General features: G+C 38.5%; 1 protein-coding gene across 1 annotated transcript; it reads left to right on the top strand.

Annotated features, from left to right (window-relative positions):
* Positions 1-1,382: 1,382 nt before the first annotated feature.
* On the top strand, positions 1,383-20,622 carry DHRS9 (dehydrogenase/reductase 9). The gene is made up of 5 exons (XM_006153561.3): positions 1,383-1,571; positions 11,551-11,921; positions 13,324-13,582; positions 15,683-15,846; positions 19,662-20,622. Exons 2-5 carry the CDS (start codon positions 11,609-11,611, stop codon positions 19,883-19,885), a joined length of 960 nt encoding a protein of 319 aa, XP_006153623.1. The 5' UTR covers positions 1,383-1,571; positions 11,551-11,608; the 3' UTR covers positions 19,886-20,622.
* Positions 20,623-20,896: the final 274 nt, after the last annotated feature.

Here is a 20,896-nt window from a genome sequence, read left to right as displayed (position 1 = left end):
TATCCGAGGAGTATGACAATTAGCTGGTGTACAAGGAAAAGGAAAATAAAAAATCAGTGAAGTGACGTTTGCACCTGCCTGTGTGACTAAAAGGGTGTGGAGGCGGTGGATTAGAGGGGGGATACCATATCTTCCCCTCATCACCTGCAGCCTCAGTTCCTTCCCTGGTAGTCTCAAGATATAACAGTTCAGTTGAGATAAACTGAAACAGACCAACTCTGGGAAGGGAGGAGGCAACTAAACTTATTTCCAATGGTCTTATTTCCAGAGACCACTCCAGTAAGCTCTCCTTGTTGTGCCTTTTTTTTTTTTTTTTATATTGGTCTGGGTTTTTTTTATTTTTTCAATTTATGTATTTTTTATTTTTTACATATACATTCAATCTCATTATTTAGCTTACAATGTGAACATGTCAATATGTGAACATTTCTCTCCAGTCCAGTTGATCAAAATATTTTCAACCAATGACACCACACCTCCCCATCCCGTCAATGCTCTGCCTCCATATCCCTCCTCCAAATGTCCTTCTTTAGGCCCCACTCCTCCACACACACCACATCTGGCATTCACACCCATCTTTTGTGTTTGTACAACATTTAGTCCTTGTTGTGCTTTAAAACACAAATTGAGACTCATAAATAATTACAAAACCTCATTTTATTCAACTTTTTTGAGAGATGAGCCAGGTGATGTGGTGGTTAAGGTGGCTGAATTCCACATGGCCAACTACATGGTTTAAGTCCCAGACCCTGCAGCCTGAAAAACATACCAGGTTCATGTGCATGGGTACCCAGAATCCTGAGAGGAGAATGGAGGAGAAAGGATTGCAGCATGGCCATCCCTAACATGTGGTGATCTCTCACTTTCTCTCTCTCTCTCCCGCTGTCTCTCTCTTTGGTGGGCACCCATGCCCTATAGCAAAATTTTAAAAAATGGTTCTGATCTCCTTGCTCACCAATCCTTTTTAAAAATGGTAAAAATAATCCTTAGATACTTATTTCCTCTACTTAATCTCTTGAGAGGAAGGAGGACTAAATAAGCAAAGGTCTGTTAACAAGAAGGAAAAAAGAACTAGAGATCATAAATGATGACCATGATTAAAATTTAAATTACTAAAACAACGAAGTAGGCAGTTTACAAAATCCTTCCATGTTATATTATTTAAGCTTCCTGAATTTGCCAAAAGATTGTATTCACATTAAAAGAAATGTTATTCATCTTTTTTTTTTAATTTCCTCCTAAAATTTGCTAGATTTAATTTAGTAAAGCTACTGCTCAGTCCTTTGGAAACATGTGACCTACAGCTGCTTGGTTTCTTTCACCCATGGAAGAAAGATTGAGTCATCACTTACTGTCGCAATGGGTGTGACTCACAGAACGAGGAGGGCACCCAAGGACTCCTCACACATGTGAGTACTCAGAGTTCAACAGAAGCCCAGGAGCCTCAACCTCAAGAGGATCACTTTGGTCAGGGTGGCACAATTCTTCCTTCCTCCGTGCACAGCAGGGAGATTGCAATCAGTCAAGCAGGTCCACCAACAGCTTCTGTGTCCCGATTCATCTGTTATAAGGTAACTGATGACCAAATTTTGTCATTTCTTTCTTTATAGATCAAGTACTTCCAAACTTTCTTTTACCTTCCTCACTCTTGCAGAATGAATGAAGTTGTCTTTCAGGTTGTGATCAGCTGTTGCTAAATTTTGTTAATGTAATATGCCAGAAGGCAGTGATGGAGGCTGGGGTCAACTCATCACAGAAATGATCTTGGTGTGAATAAGGATCTCACCTTAAACTCCTCCATGTCTCTTACTGAGTGTCCTTTGGCATTCAAGAGTCACAATTACATTATGTCCTGTTGTTATCCTTTCTGTGCCTATGTGACACCATCTGTGAATCTTCTGATTAATGAGAAGCTGGAAAGGGAAAAGCTCTAAGAAGTGTAGAAATCTTAGATGAGCTTCTTACCAGAGCAATGGATTTGCTTCCAACTATAGGTCTGATCTGTTTGCCGACCTGTTCTACCAATGTTATTCAATGCTAGCTTATGCAAACATGCACATGTGCACACACACACAGTACTGAGTGAGAAGAACGCCTTCTAGGTCATAACGAGGCAAGGGAATTCCTGGAAGTGCACATTTAATCCCTGGATCGTGGAATGACAGCAATAAACCTGCCTCCAATATTTACTCCCCATTTTATGAACCAGTGGTTTGGAATTTCAAATGGTGATGTGACTCTCTCTCAATGACTTGAGTTTTAACAGGTGGATGCAAAGTTTAAATAAAACACATTTTTAAATTATAAATCAGTTTTAGGTTGTACAAATGGCTCTGAAATATTCTGCTATACTATTAGCCCCAGGATAAACTCTGTGTTCTCCTTTGCTTTTTATAAACTTTAAGAATTATTTATTTATTTATTTATTTATTTTTGGAGAGGTTTTTGCTATAGGGCGCATGCGCTCACCAGACAGACAGAGGGAGACAGAGACAGAAAGCAAGAAATCACCCCCCGGGGGGATGGCCACACCGCAATCCCTTCTCCTCCATTCTCCTCTCGGGATCTTGGGCACACACGCACACGCACCCGGCGTGAGTTTTAAGCCACCGGGCCCGGGACGCGAACTGTGATCAACTACATGAGAGTCCAGCAACATAGCCATTATGCTAACTGCTGGTCCCTTATTTATTTAATTTTATTTGTTATTATTAGTTTTTAATTTACCAGAGAGAAAGGGAAAGTGAGAAAGCAAGCCACAAGGTCCAGGATTTAAACCACGGTCAGCCATGTGGGAGTCCAGCACCTTAACCACTATGCCACTTGCTAGCCAAATATTGTGTTTTATTTAGTATCCCTTTGCATATATTAGGCACTCTAAAAATATTCTTAGCTAGATGCTACATGAAAGTGAAAGTTAAATATTATATCATCTTTGTCTTATATTTCTTAAAATTTGAAAAATGTACCCAATTTAATAAATTGGTATAGATACTGGATATGGTGTGGGAACAGAGTAGAAGAAGGAGAGTCTGAGAAAAGACAGTAAAGAGGAAAGTAGAGAGGCAATGCATTTATGGGACACAGAAATGTATTATTATCTGTTGATGATAATGTGTATAGTATCCCCAATTGGACTATTGTGAAATATCCATGTTGGAAAATTCCCTTTATAAGCTAAGTGATGTATAGTGATTAAATGCATAAAAGAAATTAAAATGAAATATATTATTAAAAACAATAATAAAATGAATAAATCTTTAAAAAACAATCTTACATTTCAATGTTTAAATATAATTACCTCATACATTTCAAATGGAAGAAATGGGAATTGGTTTTTAAACCCTTACAACTAATGTCGCTTTCCTAAGAACAGTGTTTAAAGCTGCTAACCTTTTCTTCTGCTCACATATACTAACTATGGGCCAGTGCAGCGTGGTGGTTAAGGCTGTGGAATCCCACATAGTAAACTGCACTGTTTGAATCCCAGACCTGGTGGCTTGAAAAGAACGCTGGGCTGGAGGTCAGCAGGTACTGTAGTGATTAAGGCATTGGATTTCCACAAGGTCAACTATGGTTTGAGTCCTGGACCGAGGTTTGAAAATCGTGTCGAGCATGTGTGCATGCATTCTCCGAATCCCTTAAAGAGCATGGAGGAGAAGGGATTGCAGCATGGCTATCTCCACCGGGTGTGATTTCTCACTTTCCCTCTCTCTGTCTTTCTCTGTTTCTCTATTCTCTGATGAGCAGATGCACCCAATGGCAAAAACCTAAGAAAAAAAGAAAAAAGAAAAATACACTGGGCATCTGTACCTGCATGCCCAAAATCTCAAAAGGAGGTAGTGATGGAGGAGAAGGGATTCCAGTATGACCATGCCCTGGGAGATGATTTCTTGCTTTCTCTCTCTCTCTGTCGAGCACATAAGTCTTCTGGCAAAATAAAACATAATAATAAAGTTAAAAACATAAAGAAAAAAGACATATGCAATTTAAAGTAATAGACTGAAAGTTGAACACACTTTTGGCATCCATATAAACATTCTGTAGTCTTTGCAGGCTTTTGTAATACACAACATACAATCTCTTCCAGTTAGAAACTTTTATTCAGCAACCATAACTAAATTAATCATGACTTGAACATTAATTGCAACCCTGCCAATACTGTCAGGAAGCATACTGGCAAAATAAGCTAAGGATAATTAATTAGAAATTATGGATGTTATGGTGAATTGTAAGTGAAAATTTTGAGTGAAGGTAAAAGAAAATTAGAGATATTTTTATCCTAAGAGCTAAAACTGCAAAATAGAAATTCAGCAGGTCTTCCCATGTAAGAGCAGGCTCGTGCACGAGGCTAGGAGGGAGAGTAGCTGTGTTCCAACAAGGATGTCCAACAGATCTGCAGAGAAAGTACGTGAGGCACTTCTGCATGCCTTGCTGTTCCACTACCCAAGGCACAATCTGGGTATAGGGTCTATCTCCTTCCTTCCAGGATGTAGGAGTCGAGGGAATTGTAACTAGTAGAGGAACTTCATCTTTTCAAGTCACGAAACATCTTTCATGACGGTGACTACCATCCCAACTAAATCATTATCAGCACCATTATTTTAATCAGACCCCAAAAGAATATCTGCTGCTTACTGCAAATACATTTCATGTAGCATACTTTGGCTCCAATTTTTAAATGTTTTCATGTTTCTAGGATCTCAAAGTGGACTTTTTTTAATAGGAGCATAATTTTTTCATTATATGAATTTGTTTGTGCCATTAGGCTCCGGGGTGCATTTAAAAAAAAAAAAAAAAGAGGAAAGAAAAATAAAATAAAGAAAGTGAATCAGAAATAAATCTCTGACAGGTCACTTGGGTTAAAAAGAAACAGAATTTTTCACTTTAATGAAAGTAAAGAGAAATTCTGTGTGAGTTAAGCAACCTCACAATATTCAAATGAACAAGTGGCATACATGTTCGGCTACTATTGGTATGAAGAAAGTTTGAATTGGGACCAATGGTGGCATGGAGGTTAAGGTGTTGGATCGCAGTTCAAGTTTCACACCAGCCAGCTTGAGAATCATATCGTGCATGTGTGCGTGTGCATGCCCAAGAGCCCAAGATGAGAGTGTGGAAAAGGGATTGCAGTGTGGCCATCTCCCCCAGGGGGTGATATGTCTCTCTCTCTCTCTCTCTCTCTCTCTCTCTCTCTTTCTCTCTCCCTCTCCCTCTCTCTCTGGCAAGCACCCTATAGCCAAAAAAGAGAGAGAGAGAGAGAATTTGTACCACAAAATTTCCCAAAAAGAGTATTTTAGAAAGCTGCGTCTGGGGCCAGCAGGTAGCATGGTGGCTAAGATGCTAGACACCCATGTGGCTGACTGCGATTTGAGTCCCAGACCCCACGGCTTGGAAATTCACTGGGCACATATGTGTACATGCCCAAAATCCCTAGAGGAGAATAGAGGAGAAGGGATTTGAGGTGTGGGCATTCCCCCCAGGGGGCGATTTCTCACTTTCCCTCTCACTGTCTTTCCAGAGAGTGCATGTACCCTATGGCAAAAACCTTGACAAAAAGTGGAAAGATCGTTTTGTTGCATTTCCCCATTCTTGTTTTTAAAATTAAGAACATATCCCAAGCCCTATAAATGGCTTGTATTGAACTTTTACATTTGAATTAAAGATTGTTAAACATAAAAAAAAAAAACCTTAACAAAAGAAAAGAAGAAGAAAAGAAAAGAAAGCTGTTGCTAAGAGCTCTCTGTTTGATGTAGTTCAGTAAACAACTGTTGTTGATCCAACTTAGGTCAGCAGTGCAACAAATTGAAAGTAAATGTTTTATAAATTCCTATCCAAGTGACTGAATAGTTAGTATCATTTTCTGAAAAGAAGCCCTTCATGGAGTTATGTGGAAATACAATCAAGTGGTCTGAGAAGACAGAGATAGAAATAACTTTACATTTCTTACTTTTAAAAAACTTCAAAATGATATTGAGACATTACTTTTTGTGGAGTCTTTTTCTGTCTTTTTTTTTAAGGAACGGAATAAAGTGCATGAGAGAAATAACATCAAAGAATCTTGCTTTAAATTTTGTACTAGGAAAATAAACCCAGGTAGAGAAGGTTAAAAGAAGCAGAAGTGAGCAATGCCTACGATTAAGTCGCAATGTTTTCCTATAGCAGCTGCCAGGCCGTACTAGTGAGCATTCTACATGGAAAATTAAAGAGAAAACCACTTCTTTCATGGTTCCTTTTGCATCCTGGTGGCATGGTGGAGATTTTTTTGAGAAAGTGTGTTTATTCCTCCTATTAGTTGATTATGTGTTCCTCTCTTTTTTGTTAATATCATTTATTATTTTTTATGCATTCAGTCATCTCTTTAGAGTTCTCTTTTCTCACAGTTTAAGAGTTTAGACAGAATTTGAGTTCTAACCATTCTCTGACAAATGAATTTACATGTGATACCCAACCTATACCAGAAATCTTATTTATTTCTTTTTTATTTGTTTATTTATTTCAGTTGCCTGAAGGTGCATGCATGTGCCAGGGAGAGACAGAGAGAGAAAGGGAGAGAGAAAACACCCCTCAGTGAGGTGTGCTCATGATGCGATCCCTTCTCCATCCCTCCATCCTTTCAGGATTCGAGAGTCTCTCTCTCTCTCTCTCTCACACACACACACACACACACACATATACATATACACATACACACATGCACCCAGCATGTTTTTCAAACTGTCAAGACTGAAATTCAGGGACCAACAGTTAGCGTAATGGCTATGTCGCTGGACTCACATGTAGTCAACTGCGGTTCAAGTCCTGGACCCGGTGGCTTAAAACTCATGCTGGGTGCGTGTGCATGCATGCCCAAGATCCCAAGAGGAGAATGGATGAGATTGCGGCGTGACCATCCCCCCTGGGGGGTGATTTCTCGCTTTCTGTCTCTCTGTCTCTCTCTGTCTGTCTGGCGAGCGCACACGCCCTATAGCAAAAACCAAAAAAAAAAAAAGACTGAAATTCAAACATTGTCCATGTAAGAGCTGGTTCACTTAGCCACAAGCCACAGGACTGAACTGACCAGAAATCTTGGGCAATTAAATGAGATGCATATTACATGAACACTTCTCAAAATATTTTAGTTATCTAAATTGGAAGTATGAATATTATGTTATTATAATAATTATTATCTCTTTGCCCTGATGATCCAGCATGCTTTAAGACTATCACCAAGGGAGCTTCTTTCTTCACTCTTTTTCTTCCTCCTTCCCTGCCACAGCATTTATTGAACATTAACTGAATGAATGCCAAGTGTTATACGAAGCATTGATGAGGAGAAGTTGTCTGGGTGGCCCAGAATTCCATCGCAGTTGAAATAAAGATGGCAGTGACAGAACCAGAGCGGCCTGGTATCAGTTCCAGAATCACCAGTACAATTTTATCTTGAGCCAATTAACTGCATTTTTAATTTGTCTCCTGCTCCATGAGCTGGAGATAATTTTACTGTAAGGTTTAAATGAGATCAATATGTATAGGTCCCAGCAGAGGGCCTAGAACATGGTAAGCACTCAATTACCATAGCAGTCACTATCATTTCTACCTGACTGGTCAGCCAGGAATCTGAGGACCATAACTTTTCCAGGAGCATATTATGAATTCTGTAGCAAACAGACCACACACCTGAAGGGTATCTCCAGAAGAAGCTATCGTGGCCCCAACACAAATGGCTCAGCCAGAATTCAGGCCTCACAGGTACTAGGAATGCTAATTCGATCATTTCTAAAATTACAAATGGTGTCATTCATAAATTTCACTTTGTTCACTGTGTCCCAACCTTCTGATGACAAAAAAAAAAAAAAAAAGCCTTTAAAAAAATAATGGAAATAAATGCTTGTAGCATTGGGATATGAGTAATTCCCTATAATTGTGTTAAGTCATTTAAAAAAAAACAGTTTTCGATGTGGCATTACTAAAGAATCAATGACTGAGCTTCTGTAAAAGTAGTTCTAGATGCTGAGAATTTCTAGACCTCCAAGACAAGGAAGCTTTAGACAGTTTTTCTTTATCTTTTTTTTTAAGAATTTATTTATTTAATTTCAATTGTTATTATTATTATTTTCTAATTTGACCAGAGAAAGAGAGAGAAAGGGAAAGTGCCAAAGCAAGCTGTCAGGTCCAGGACTCAAATGGTAGTCAGCTATGTGGGAATCCAGCACCTTTAGCCACCACGCCACCTGCCAGCCCCTAGACAGTGATCCTTAATTGGGGGCAATTTTGTCCAATAAAGGACATTTGACAATGTCTGGAGATGTTTTTATTTGTCACAACTGAGGAACAGTTGCATTAAGTGGTAAGGGGTGCTGCTGTCTCTATTTTATGAATAGGAAAATGAAGGCTCTGGAAAGAACTAATTTGCCAAGGGCCCTCTGATGATAGAAAAACTGGGATTGAACTACTGCCTGCCTGCTTCTGAGGTCTGGGATCCTAGTCACTGCCCTGTTGCTTTGAGTCAAGAGATCTGTACTTATACTAAGGAAATGGTTGTGAAAGAAATTGGAAGACTACAAACAACTCAAGCAGCAAATGTCAGTACCCTCGGTCTGAATCGTTGATACCAAGGAGCCATGTGGGGGTCACTGCTGGCCACTGCCGGCAGAGAAGGGTTGAGGCAACCATATAGTTGCTGTTACTCATTTACTTCTCAGAGGTCAATGAACCAATTGCCCCTCAACCAGCTTCTGTGTACAGGTCATGTTTGCAATGGTTCTGACTACTACCGCCCTTTAGAGGTGGTACCTTGTCTTAAATACTACTAGAGATCAGGGATACGTGTTGGTTTGTGGCTGGCTTAGAGGAATGTGAACCTCAGGTGTTGAAGAAGAACCAGCATTTTTGGACAATAATGTTTATGGCCAGGACAGGATTTGCAGAACTCAAAGTCAGGGCTAGTAGTCCCTAGACTTCAGACTACAGGCTGGAACATTATCTGAAATGACCTTCAGCCCAGGGGTACCCACTAAGGACAACACACTGAATGTGCACCCATCCTTAACAACTATAAAGCTCCTCTAGGTGCTTGTCACCAGGAGAAAACGGGTTTGATTAGGAGAAGAGCTGGTAGAAGGGAAAGTGGAAAAGACAAGAAGGAAAGAGGGATGCTTAGGTATGAGTTTTGTCTTTCTCTAGTGGTTGTAAGGGTAAACATGCCAAAGAACAGAGGGCTGACAACTGGGTGTCCAAAGTGACTAAACTCCAAAATCCTGAAATCCTTACCATTTTTATACATGGAACCCGAGATAGTCCAATGAAGACTTCTGGGGATTTATTTCCCTTGCAAAATTTTAACTTTCTATTTTGAAATAATTTTAAACTTACAGAAAAGCTGAAAGAATAGTACAGCCAGATTCCAAAATCCATGTTTTATACCACATTTGCATTCTTATTCTCTATTTACATATAAGTGTGTGTGGTTTTAGTATGTTTATTTATATATACATTGTTATTATGCTCTGTACTATTTGAAAGTGGGTTGAAGACATGGTACCCCTTGATCTTTAAATACTCCAGAGTTATATTCCTTATTAGGGAAATAAAGATTTACAAATACAGAAAGTATAGTCTAGAAGTAAATGCACCAAAATATTGAGTCAGATGTGATAATCATTATCGTCTTTAATTTCTTTTTGTATTTGTCTTTCTAGAACATAAGTTACTTTTTTAAAAAGGTTTTCACCATAGGGCAAGTGCACTAACTAGAGAGAGACAGAGAGAGGGAAAGTGAGAAATTACCCCCTCCCCTGTCACCCCCAAGAGGGATGGCCTGCCACAATCCCTTTTCCACCATTCTCCCCTCGGGATTTTGGACATATATACACAAACATACCCAGTGTGATTTTCAAGCTCCCAGATCTGGGACTTGAACCATGGCCAACCATGTGGGAGTCCATCACCTTAGCCACCATGCCACGCACTGCACTCCCACATGGCCAATGGCAGTTCTCTCTCTCATTCTCTCTCTCTCTCCCTCCTCTGATGAGTGGATATGTTCTATAGCACATTAAAAAATAATAGTAATAACAATAACTTAAATGAAATAGTTTGTTTAAGAAAAAAATGAATAGTTGTAAAAAGGGGCTCAAAAGAAAAATCAGGAAATAATTCTAAAAGAAAGTCTAGATTTTGTAATATTACTTAGCCTTGCAGCTCCTTCTTGATCACAGTGTCCACAAACAGCCATGATTCCAAAAACATCCGCAAGGTCTCCACTTCAACATGGGGCCTATTGATTGTCTCTTTGAGGCACTCAAAGCCCCTCTTGATTCTAACGTGAGTCTTAATCAAAGGCATAGATATTGTATAAGCACAGGAGGAAACTTTTAGTCATGAAAAAGGGAAGGAAACGAGGTCTTTTCCACATGTGCTGTTCTTTGGCCTCTCCTCCTTCATAGGCCTGGAGAGTCAATGCAGGCACCAGGCTGCTCCTACGTGGGCAGAGCGCTGATAGCCCTCCTAACTCGCAGTCACTTTTCCTAGGACTATGAGTTAGGAGGGCTTGGCCTCTGCAGATGCTCTTAGGTCTTGTTCACTTCTCCCTCCTGGATGGATTAGTCTTCTCTGAGCCCCCAGCATCCCACGTTAAGAGTGATATGTGCTGAGTGGAAATACAGGTTCAGGATTCCAAGGAAATGACAAAGGAGCTCTCGACCTGTTCGATTTTAAGCCATAGGCTGCCTCTAGCTGACAAAATTAATTTTTCACGTGGCTCTGCTGCATTGTGGTCAATGCCTCAATTTTACAATATAAATCTACTTTACTTTATACATGTGTTTTGTTTTCCTTTTAGTTTTTCTCATAAGGGGCTGGTATCCCTAGAGAATAGAATTTGAGGATTAGGGGTTTGGGTTTCAGATATGGTCATTTGACTGGCATTTCTCTCTTGACCTCTTTCCATTCATCTTACCTTTCTTGGTAAACTCACTGGTAGCTACTTTAATACTCTCTGCATTGAGTTGTAATGATCTCAGAGTTGGGTTGAAGGTCAACATTAACCTATTTAAAATAAGAAAATGAAAAGCAAGTTTGGAATATTTTCTTAGTAGCAACCTCAGAATGCTCCCCTTTTCCTCACAGTCTGAGAGAAAAATTAAAATTGAACTATACATTCTAATAGATGCTGAGGTTATTCTGCTCTTGAATTTCACTAAGTAGGAAGAGGTAAGATTTTACCATGAGAATCTTTTAAATAGATGAATCCACATGTAGTACAAATGTTATCACTCCACACAACTCCTGTTACCCACAGCAACCCAATGACTCGTGTCCACTTTGCTATGGTTCCTTCCTTTCTCTCTTCCATTTAATTATTCTGGATACTTTTAGTTAGTTTTTAAACTACTTTAGAGGATTGGTTTATAATTTAAGTGGTCATCTTCCCAACAAATAACCAAATAAATTTTGTTTGGATTTTTTATCTATCTACTAAAATGCATTAAAATACATTAAGCTCATCAATCCTGGGTTATAAGCTTCAGTGTTCTGATTTGAATTTTCTTTCTAATTTTGAACACTCAGGACATCATCTTCCTTTATTGTGTGAGAAAGGAGTGAGAGTCCCTGTCACAAGGAAAAAATGCTCTTTTTGATGTTAGTCCTCCTACTCTTCTGTGGTTTTCTGTGGAAGTATAAAGGACAACTAAAGATTACAGATATCACTGATAAGTATATTTTCATCACTGGGTGCGACAGCGGCTTTGGAAACTTGGCAGCCAGAACTTTTGATAAAAAAGGATTTCGTGTAATTGCTGCCTGTCTGACTGAATCAGGAGCAATAGCTTTAAAGGCGGAAACCTCAGAGAGGCTTCGCCCCGTGCTTCTGGATGTAACTGACCCAGAGAACGTCAAGAGAACTGCCCAGTGGGTGAAGAACCATGTTGGAGAAAAAGGTGAGAGGCTTGGAAGCAGGGAAGATGGGTAGCGGGTAGGGAAGTTAACTAAAGCAAAATAAAATGTGCTCAGGTTTTAGATGGCCTTTCAAGAAAATATCTCATGAATACCAGCTGTGTCCTTCTCTAAGGATAGCTTCTAAGTCATTCATTGCAAGTTGCAGAATTTTTGTGTGCATGAGAGACACAGCCCACAGCATAAGCTGCTCATTCTTTTTCTTTTTTTTTTTTCTTTTGGAGAGGTTTTTGCTATAGGGCACGTGTGCTCGCAAGAAAGACAGACAGACAGAAAGCGAGAAACCACCCCCCAGGGAGGATGGCCATGGTCATGCCGCAATCCCTTTGCCTCCATTCTCCTCTCAGGATCTTGGGCACGCATGCACACGTGCCCGGCATGAGTTTAAGCCACCGGGTCTGGGGAGTTCAGCGACATATTCATTACACTAACTGCTGGTCCCCATAAGCTCATTCTTGAATCCTGGTAGGCAAAATAGAAGGGAGATGAAGATACTGACTTTTTCTACTCTTCTCTCCCATGAAAAGTTATTTCACCTACATACACAGCAAGGGAACTTGAGGCTAAAATTTACAGGAGACTGTGGGAGCAGTTCCCAAATTGCCATATGGATACCTTGGATCCACTTCTCAAGCAAAATGGAGTTCACGGAGTTCACACATTTTCAGTAGGCAGTTAGAAAATGAAAAGTAACAAGCATCTTAGTCGTGGAGTAGTAAGCCACTGGACACTCATTCTGCAGTAGCTTCTGCTAAGAGGAAGCATTCTGAATCAGAAGATTTTCACCGGTCTTGAATAAAGTTTGGAATAGTCTCATGGGTGAAGATATTGTGACCCACAAAGGAGAAAAACAAATGTATGTGTGTGTGATTTTCTATATCACACCTTCATCATATAGTTGAGACTAGAAAGCTCAAAAGTAATGATTTAATTTGGTTCCATGCAAAATTCAATGCTTAAATTCCAATATCTATAACAATATTGAACATTTCCCAAAAATAAGTGTGAAGTTGATTTATTTTACTTCCTGTCCATATATGTATATAGTCTCTGGTTTTGCCATCTAGCAAGGAAGGAAACTAGACAATTTACATCTGAAATTAAAAACCAGGAAGTCTCACTCAGAAAGTACCAGTATTTGATACTTAGAACCAGAAATAAAATAACAATGAGATTGAATTCCATTAATAGAATTTCAGTGATATATTTCAATTTAGCCTCTCATTCTCTTTGCTATCAGTTCCCAAAACCACAAAGTATTTCAAAGCAGGAATATGACTACAAAGAAACAATGACACCAGTGCAGAAAGCAGGAGCTGTTTGTCTATCAAGAATGCCACCTAAGTGTCATTTTCTACCATACCTCCTATCCTTTCTCTGTTTCAGGTCTTTGGGGTCTGATCAATAATGCTGGTGTTCTTGGTGTGCTGGCTCCCACTGACTGGTTGACAGTGGAGGACTACAGAGAACCTATTGAAGTGAACTTGTTTGGACTCATCAATGTGACATTGCATATGCTTCCCTTGGTCAAAAAAGCCCAAGGGAGAGTTGTCAATGTCTCTAGTATTGGAGGTCGGCTTGCATTTGGTGGAGGGGGCTACTATCCGTCCAAATATGCAGTGGAAGGCTTCAATGACAGCTTAAGGTAAAGCAAATAGATGTTTCATTAAGAAATCATAGCTGCTAATGTTTATTGAATGCTTCTTATTATTCCCAATGTATAAATGCTACCTCTGAAACTATGAGAAATTAGTTTGTCCAAGGTAGCCCAGCTGATAAGTGGTAGAATGAGATTTCAACCCAAGTCTATCTAACTCTTTTCTTCTCTTCTTCTTCTTCTTTTCTTCTTCTTTTTCTTCTTCTTCTTTTCTTCTTCTTATTTCTTTCTTTTTTTTTTTAAAGACAGGATCTCACCATGTCATGATCCCCTTACCTCAAGTAGCTGGGGCTGCAAGCATCAATACCATGCACAACTCTTTCAGATGGGGTCTTGCTGTGTTGCCCAGTTTGATTCTCCTATTAAAAAAAAAAAAAAGCACACAAATAATATTGAGACAATACTTCCAAAATATTAGTGAGTATTTGGATTACCTGGAAATCTCATTAAACTGTAGATTTTGATGGAGTAGGTCTGGGGTGGGGCTTAATATTCTCTAGTTGTAAAGAGCTCTCAGATGCTGCTCATGGTTTAGAGATTGCACTTTGAGCAGCAAAATTATGAAGAATGTCCCTTGCTATGGTGTCTTTTTGGTTGGCCTTTGGTTCCATTCCCACAAGCAACAACATCATAATAAAATTTTAGTACAGATAGAGATTTACTCACTTGTTAAAAGATATTTCAGTTGAAGAGTTTGTAGGATTTGCAATGTAACTCTACTATTCCTTGACGGTAATCAGTACTGTTTATTTCTTTATGAATGATGGAACTAATGTTTGGAATCACATTAAGCAAACAAGCCAGTCTAGTGACAGCCCAGAATTTCTACCTATAGGAGAGTTTAGAGGCAGCAATTTGGTTGAGAGAGGGTTAGGGCTCTTTAAAGGTGTATTTTTTCCCAATAAGCATACTAATTTCCTATTGGTTTTACTTACCTGGTAAGTCTAGTTGGGTGGCTTGATGCCAATTGTGCCTAGATTGTATGTTATTTTCATGAGTGGGTGAGGAAATAAGTCTTCTCAAATGCCCTCTTGGCATTACTACTTATGAGATCCAAAGGTAATTGAATAACAAGAGAATAAAATATATTTAAGTTGGAAAACAACATTTTTTATTTGAACACAAGTTACATACTTTTCAAAATCTTCTCAGGTCAAGCTAAAGAGAGTTAATAAACTGCTGACCTTTTCTTGCTTTTCTTCCCAGCCCAGGCCATGAGAGACAGCCTCTTTACCAGTGTGTGTTGTCTGCATGGCCCCGTCAAATTCATATTCTTAGTAAAAACAAATTTCAAACTATACAATAGTTATATTTCTAGACAGAAGAATTTGAAATTAACAAAAACACATTTTAAATTTACTAATAGAACTTGTTTTAAAAAGTCATATGACAAAGATGTCTGTAAAATTAATAATTGCTTCCTTACACAGTCCTGGTGGAAATATAAATTAAATTTAAGAAATGATTATTCATGCACTGGTTTACAATACACTGCATTTACATTTACAATGCATTGGTTTACATTAAGGAACAAGACATCATAATTCCTCTAAAACTTTATGCCCAGTAAATGAGTAGACTTTTGGTTTTCTACAATGACATCATTATAAAGCTTGTTCAGCCGCATAGGGAGCAGGTTAGTCATATCAAAAATTGTCACACTGTGTCCTTCAGCATATACTCATTTGTGCTGCAATATCCTCATATTCCTTCCATGGAGATAAACGTGTCTATCCAGGCCAGTCATTAGTCTATTTCCACATAAGTACGTTGATTACTGAGAAGAAACCTGTGTCAACTCAAATGCTCATCAATTTAATAACAAGAGCATGGCCTAGCAAGAATAATAATGGGTTGGGAGTGGGTCTACCTATATCCCTTTCCTGTTGCCATTAACCAGCATTCACTTGTTCACTCCTGAGCTTCATTTTCTTCATCTTCAAAAATGAGAGTAGGACAAACTAATTTTTTCTGAAGCCCTCACTTCGGTGATTTCATTAAAAGAAATCAGTGGGAAAACAGTTACCCAAACAACAAATATTCCCCAAATAAAATAGATTAAACATCCTCCATGGATTCTTTTCACAGACGGGACATGAAAGCTTTTGGTGTGCATGTCTCATGCATTGAACCAGGATTATTCAAAACGAAACTGTCAGATCCAACAAAGACAACGGAAAAAAAACTCGCCATTTGGAAGCAACTGTCTCCAGATATCAAACAACAATATGGAGAAAGTTACATTGAAAAAAGTGAGTTTCGGGGATGGGCCCAGTGTTCTTTGTGATTCTTCGTCCTAGGTAGCATAAAGGAGACTTAAACACAAATGAAAAATAAGGTTTTAAAAATAATATACCAATAGGAATCTTAAATATGGATTAGGGATTTCTACTAGTTCCAGTATCATTTCTTGCTTCTCTCAGTGTTTATAAACCTATTGCATGTTTACTATGTGCCAAGTTCTATGCACACACCTTATGAGTTATATTATTTGCTCAAAAAGAACTTCTGGAGTAGCGAGTAAAGGCTTGAAAATGTGAAATGTCCTACCCAAGGTTATATGACTCTTCCTGGTCATTCCAGGACCTGAGCCCAGGTAGGTTGACTGAAGACCATGGTCTTCATCTCCACACTTCTCTCTTTCTGTTGAATCCCAACCACTAATTCAGCATCGTTCAAGAATTTATGGAGGTTATCAAAGATAGAGAAGACTTGTATTCTGACCCCTAATTAGCTTATAATGTAGTTGGCAACAAAAAGTATCCCAGTGAGACTGTAAAACAATGAGACTATACAGCATGCAACAAAATTGATCCTCTTAGATATAACCCAACAGACCAGAGATGGTGCTAGATAGTGTGATTCTAATTTCTGAAGGAATTCAAACCAGGAAAAGATGCCTTAATGAGACAGCACTGATATGAATAAGTCCTAAAAGACAAGAGGAATTATTTGGTTGAAAACTTTCTGGAGCAGGAAAACAAGAAGCAGGATGTAGGAAGAGAGGTGGCATAAGTCAAAATATTTAGTCAAAGATGGAAGAAATGAGAATTACATAGTGATGACTAACACATAGTGAACATTTACTAGACAGTTGTCACCATTCTAAGTGCTTTACATGAGCTCTTTCATTCAAAATCCTTAAATAAACTCCACAAACTACATGTTACTATCACCTTCATTTTAATAGAAATAGAAGCATAAAGCAGTAACTTAATCCAAACCACACAACTAATTAGTGAAAGAGCTAGCTTTGAACCTAGGAATCCTGACTCCACCATTTATTCCTGGCCACTGTACTATAATTTGCCCAAGGAATTAAGGACTTTAGACAAACCAGGGACCTTTATATAAGGGCATCCTTGCCACTTCAAACTTCCTCAGTGTGTTAAAGTTTACTTGATATTTTGTAAACATTTAGGAAGCACCTGCCTAAGTTGAATAGAGTCCCACCTATGTGTCCTCTATCCCTCCAAACTCTGACCCTGCCTCTTTGTCAGTGGACTTGGTAAGACAGTCAACCATTGCAAGGTTCAAGGTCAGGAGTTTTCAATGTGGAAAACAGCCAAGTAAGAACCCCTGGGGAGGTTTTTAAAATGATTGACCCATACTGAGTCCCACCCACTCCAATACATACACACACAGGCACGCACGGTATACGTATTTATCAACTAGAATGTCTGGTTTGACAAGCCTCTCAGAGCTGGTATGTCACTGTTGGTCTAGAACCACTGCTGTTGAATGCTCTATTTTTTACTAACTCTGAAGGCTCTATTTAGTTTCAGTCTAAGATTGAACTTAACCCTTAAGACTTAATACTTCAGAAAAAAAAAAGCCCTCATTTAAAAGAGCTTTCTCTGTTTTATATCGACATTGACACTTTTTAAATGTCTATGATTATGCCTATGTTTATATCCTCAGTTTCCATCTCAAATTATTTACTTGGTTCCTGGTTCAGGTGTTCTTTCTCAGAAATACCAGAAGGCATTGAGCCCTGTTTTATACTGGTTATTCTTATTAGAGTTTTCCAAGAAAGGGCTTGAAGGTCAGCTGAACTCACAATCTCAAAATAAACCACACAATTAAGGTCACTTTCTTCATTTTCCAGACTGGGGTAGGGGTTTTAAATAACCACTAAGACTTAGTTTCTTTGAACAATTTATGGCTAGTGTTGCCTGAAGTTGAAACAAAGATTTAAAATCACAGATTTTCCCTTGAGAAGACACAACTCAGATATGTTCTTTTTAAAAGAATTATTTTATTTAACTTTATTTATTTATTTTATTTTGACCAAAGAGGGACAGAGATAGAGAGAGAAAGAGACAGATAAAGCAAGCCACCAGGTCCAGGACTCGAACCATGATTGGCTATGCGGGAGATATGTTTTAAGAGCATGTGCTTCTAATTTGAATTTTTGAGCAACCTCGTGCTGTTTTCTATGACTGTACTAATTTATATTCCTATCAACAGTGTACATGGGTTACTTTTTTTTCTCATTTTCATTAACACTTATTATATTTTTGTCTTTTTAATGATAGCCATTCTAATAAATGTGAGATAATAAGGCTATCATGAGATAAATTTTCATTTTCCTGATGATAGTGATGTTAAGTATTTTTTTCTTATATACTTTTGACCATTTGACATCTCTTCTTTTGAGATGTCTATTTAGATCCATTTCCCATTCTTTAAGCACATTATTTCTTTTATTACTATTGAATTGAGTTCCTTATATATTTTGAATATTAATCCTTTCTCAGATGTATAATTTGCATGTATTTTCTCCCATTCAATAATTTGTCTCTCTACATATCTGTTTCCTTTGCTCAGCAGAAGCATTTCATTAATCTATTTTTACTTTTATTGGCCATACTTTTGGGGTCATATCTAAAAAATACTATTGCCTTGACCAATGTCAGAAAGGGTTTTCCCTATGTTTTCTTCTAGTAGTTTTAGAGTTTCAGTCTTACATTTAAGTCTTTAATCTATTTTGAGTTCATCTTTTTATATTGTTTGAGATAAGACTGTGGTATGTGGATATTCAAGTGTCCCAATACCATCCATTGAAGTGACAGGGGCTCCAAACTTTTATTTATTTATTTATTTATTTATTTATTTATTTATTTATTTATTTATGAGAGAGATTTTCCCTTAAGGTATTTGTGCTCACCAGAGAGACAGAAAGTGAGAAATGTGTGTTCCCCAGGGGGAATGAACACACAACAATACTTTCTCCTCCATTCTCCTCTCAGGATTTTGAGCATGCACGTATATGCACCCAGCATGAGGTTTAAGCCACCTGGTCCAGGATATGAATCATGGTTGACTATGTGGGAGTCCAGCAACATAACCATTATGCCATCTGCTGGTCCCAAGGGCTCCAAACAATTATTAATCCCTTATAAAATTTCTGCCTACTAAAGATATCTTAGCTCATTACTCAAATACTTCATATGCCTGAAAAATGGAATGTTTTTAGCTTCTTGAGTCAGAGCATTTGGGAATGATTCTCTATTCATGGAATTATAGAGGCGTATGGCTTAAGAGTACATCTCAAACCCACAGCGCATGCATATATATGCACACTCATGCCCGTGCATATGTGCACACCTGCATTTCCTATAAATGCGGTACTCCTCTGAAACAAGTTAGGAATTGAACTCATAACTTCCTAGACTCAGGGGCCTCATAGGCTTTATGAAATCCTTTTCCCTCATTACTTTGAAGTTTGGTCCCTGTACCAACAGCATCAGCATCACCAGAAACGTGTTAGAAATGCAAATTCTTGGGCCCTACCTCACACTGAGTCAGAAATCCTGGAGATGGACTCAAACTATGGGGTTTTAATTAGTCCTCTAGAATACTCTGCTGCCCATCTAAGTTTGAGAGCCAATTGTCTGCTGCAATATTTTCTGAAGAATAGATAGAAGAGCATCACAACAAGCCTCAATTATAATCATGAATTCAAAATAAATTTCCTCCCATTCATCTTCCTCCTTCATGTTAGCCCACACTCTGTTTTTCTCCATCTTCAAAAGAGTAAATGTGCTTTTGTCTCTTTTTATAGGTGTAGACAAACTAAAAGGCACTACCTCCTTCATGAATATGGATCTTTCTCTGGTGGTAAAGTGCATGGACCATGCACTAACAAGTCTCTTCCCTAAAACACGCTATGTTGCTGGAAAAGATGCCAAGACTTTCTGGATACCTCTGTCTCACATGCCAGCAGTTTTGCAAGACTTTTTATTGTTGAAACAGAAAGTAGAATTGGCTAATCCCAAAGCAGTGTGATTCAGCCGACCACAAATGCTGGCCCCAGGCTATGAGATTCACTGCTTTTGCTTCCAGGGACAAGTATTTTCAATTGCATTCCTTCCTGAATCCAACCTGTACTCATTAGATCAAGCTCCTTTTAGTGTAAGGGGATGACTATCACTGGCAATGTCCCATAGTTTCTTCTCGAGGCATTTTTAGAAAAGAAGACAGGGATGACATGTCACATAGGCAAGTCCCGTCCAATATTTAGACTACCTGCTTGGTATGATGTAAGGGAAATTGAACAACTTGCTCATGCAAAATGATCTCCACCACAGCCCGCTCTGTGCTATAGTCCCCAACATTTAGAGTGACTCCTGCCTGTAAAACATTGTCTCATTTCAAGATACTGAGACAAGTAAATACTTTCCTAACTGGATTAGACACATTCAGTTGTCTTGCTGAGGATAAGATGCTGACGAACTGGAACTTAGTTCTGGTAAGCTCTGATACGATGAAGAAAAGAAAGGATAATGAAGAATTGTGTGATCCTGATACAAGTTTAACAATCATCAGAAAAAGACAAGGTAGAACTGTAAGTAGAAGGGAAGAAAAAGAAAAAGAGGAAAAAGAATAAGAGTACTACATAAAAGAATACATACCTAACAGTTTCCTGGTGGAAACATGGTTATAATATAGAGTAATATAATAATCAGTCATCCCAAGAGAAGAGAAATAGTATATATTTATATTGGTAATTACAAAAACACCAAGATCCAGAGTATCTGGCACAATTTATACCTGCAATGGTTGGAAATCTTATATTTGAGGTGTCTCTGAAGCCCCATAAAGACAGAGAGCTAAATTAAAGTTTGCTTTATGTAAAATAAATGAACAGAAGTGGGACGAGTAGATGGCATAATGGTTACATTGCTAGATTCCCACAGGGCCCACTGCAGTTTGCGTCCCAGACCTGGAGGCTTAAAACTCAGGCCAGGCACGTATGCATGAGTGCCCCAAATCCCGAAATTGGAAGAAAGAAAAGGA

This window comes from Tupaia chinensis, unplaced genomic scaffold (genome assembly GCF_000334495.1).
Source record: "Tupaia chinensis unplaced genomic scaffold, TupChi_1.0 Scaffold000381_1, whole genome shotgun sequence".
NCBI classification, from domain to species: Eukaryota; Metazoa; Chordata; class Mammalia; order Scandentia; family Tupaiidae; genus Tupaia; species Tupaia belangeri.
Note: the sequence above shows the minus strand (reverse complement) of the source record. Positions and strands in the feature narration are given on the sequence as shown.

What these genes read in the sequence shown, in the direction of transcription:
- DHRS9 (XM_006153561.3), top strand. Translation starts at nt 11,609, where the DNA reads ATGCTCTTTTTGATGTTAGTCCTCCTACTCTTCTGTGGTTTTCTGTGG. An exon ending in GAACCATGTTGGAGAAAAAG is followed by an intron (nt 11,922 to 13,323) that starts GTGAGAGGCTTG and finishes TCTCTGTTTCAG; the next exon opens with GTCTTTGGGGTCTGATCAAT. An exon ending in AGAAAGTTACATTGAAAAAA is followed by an intron (nt 15,847 to 19,661) that starts GTGAGTTTCGGG and finishes CTCTTTTTATAG; the next exon opens with GTGTAGACAAACTAAAAGGC.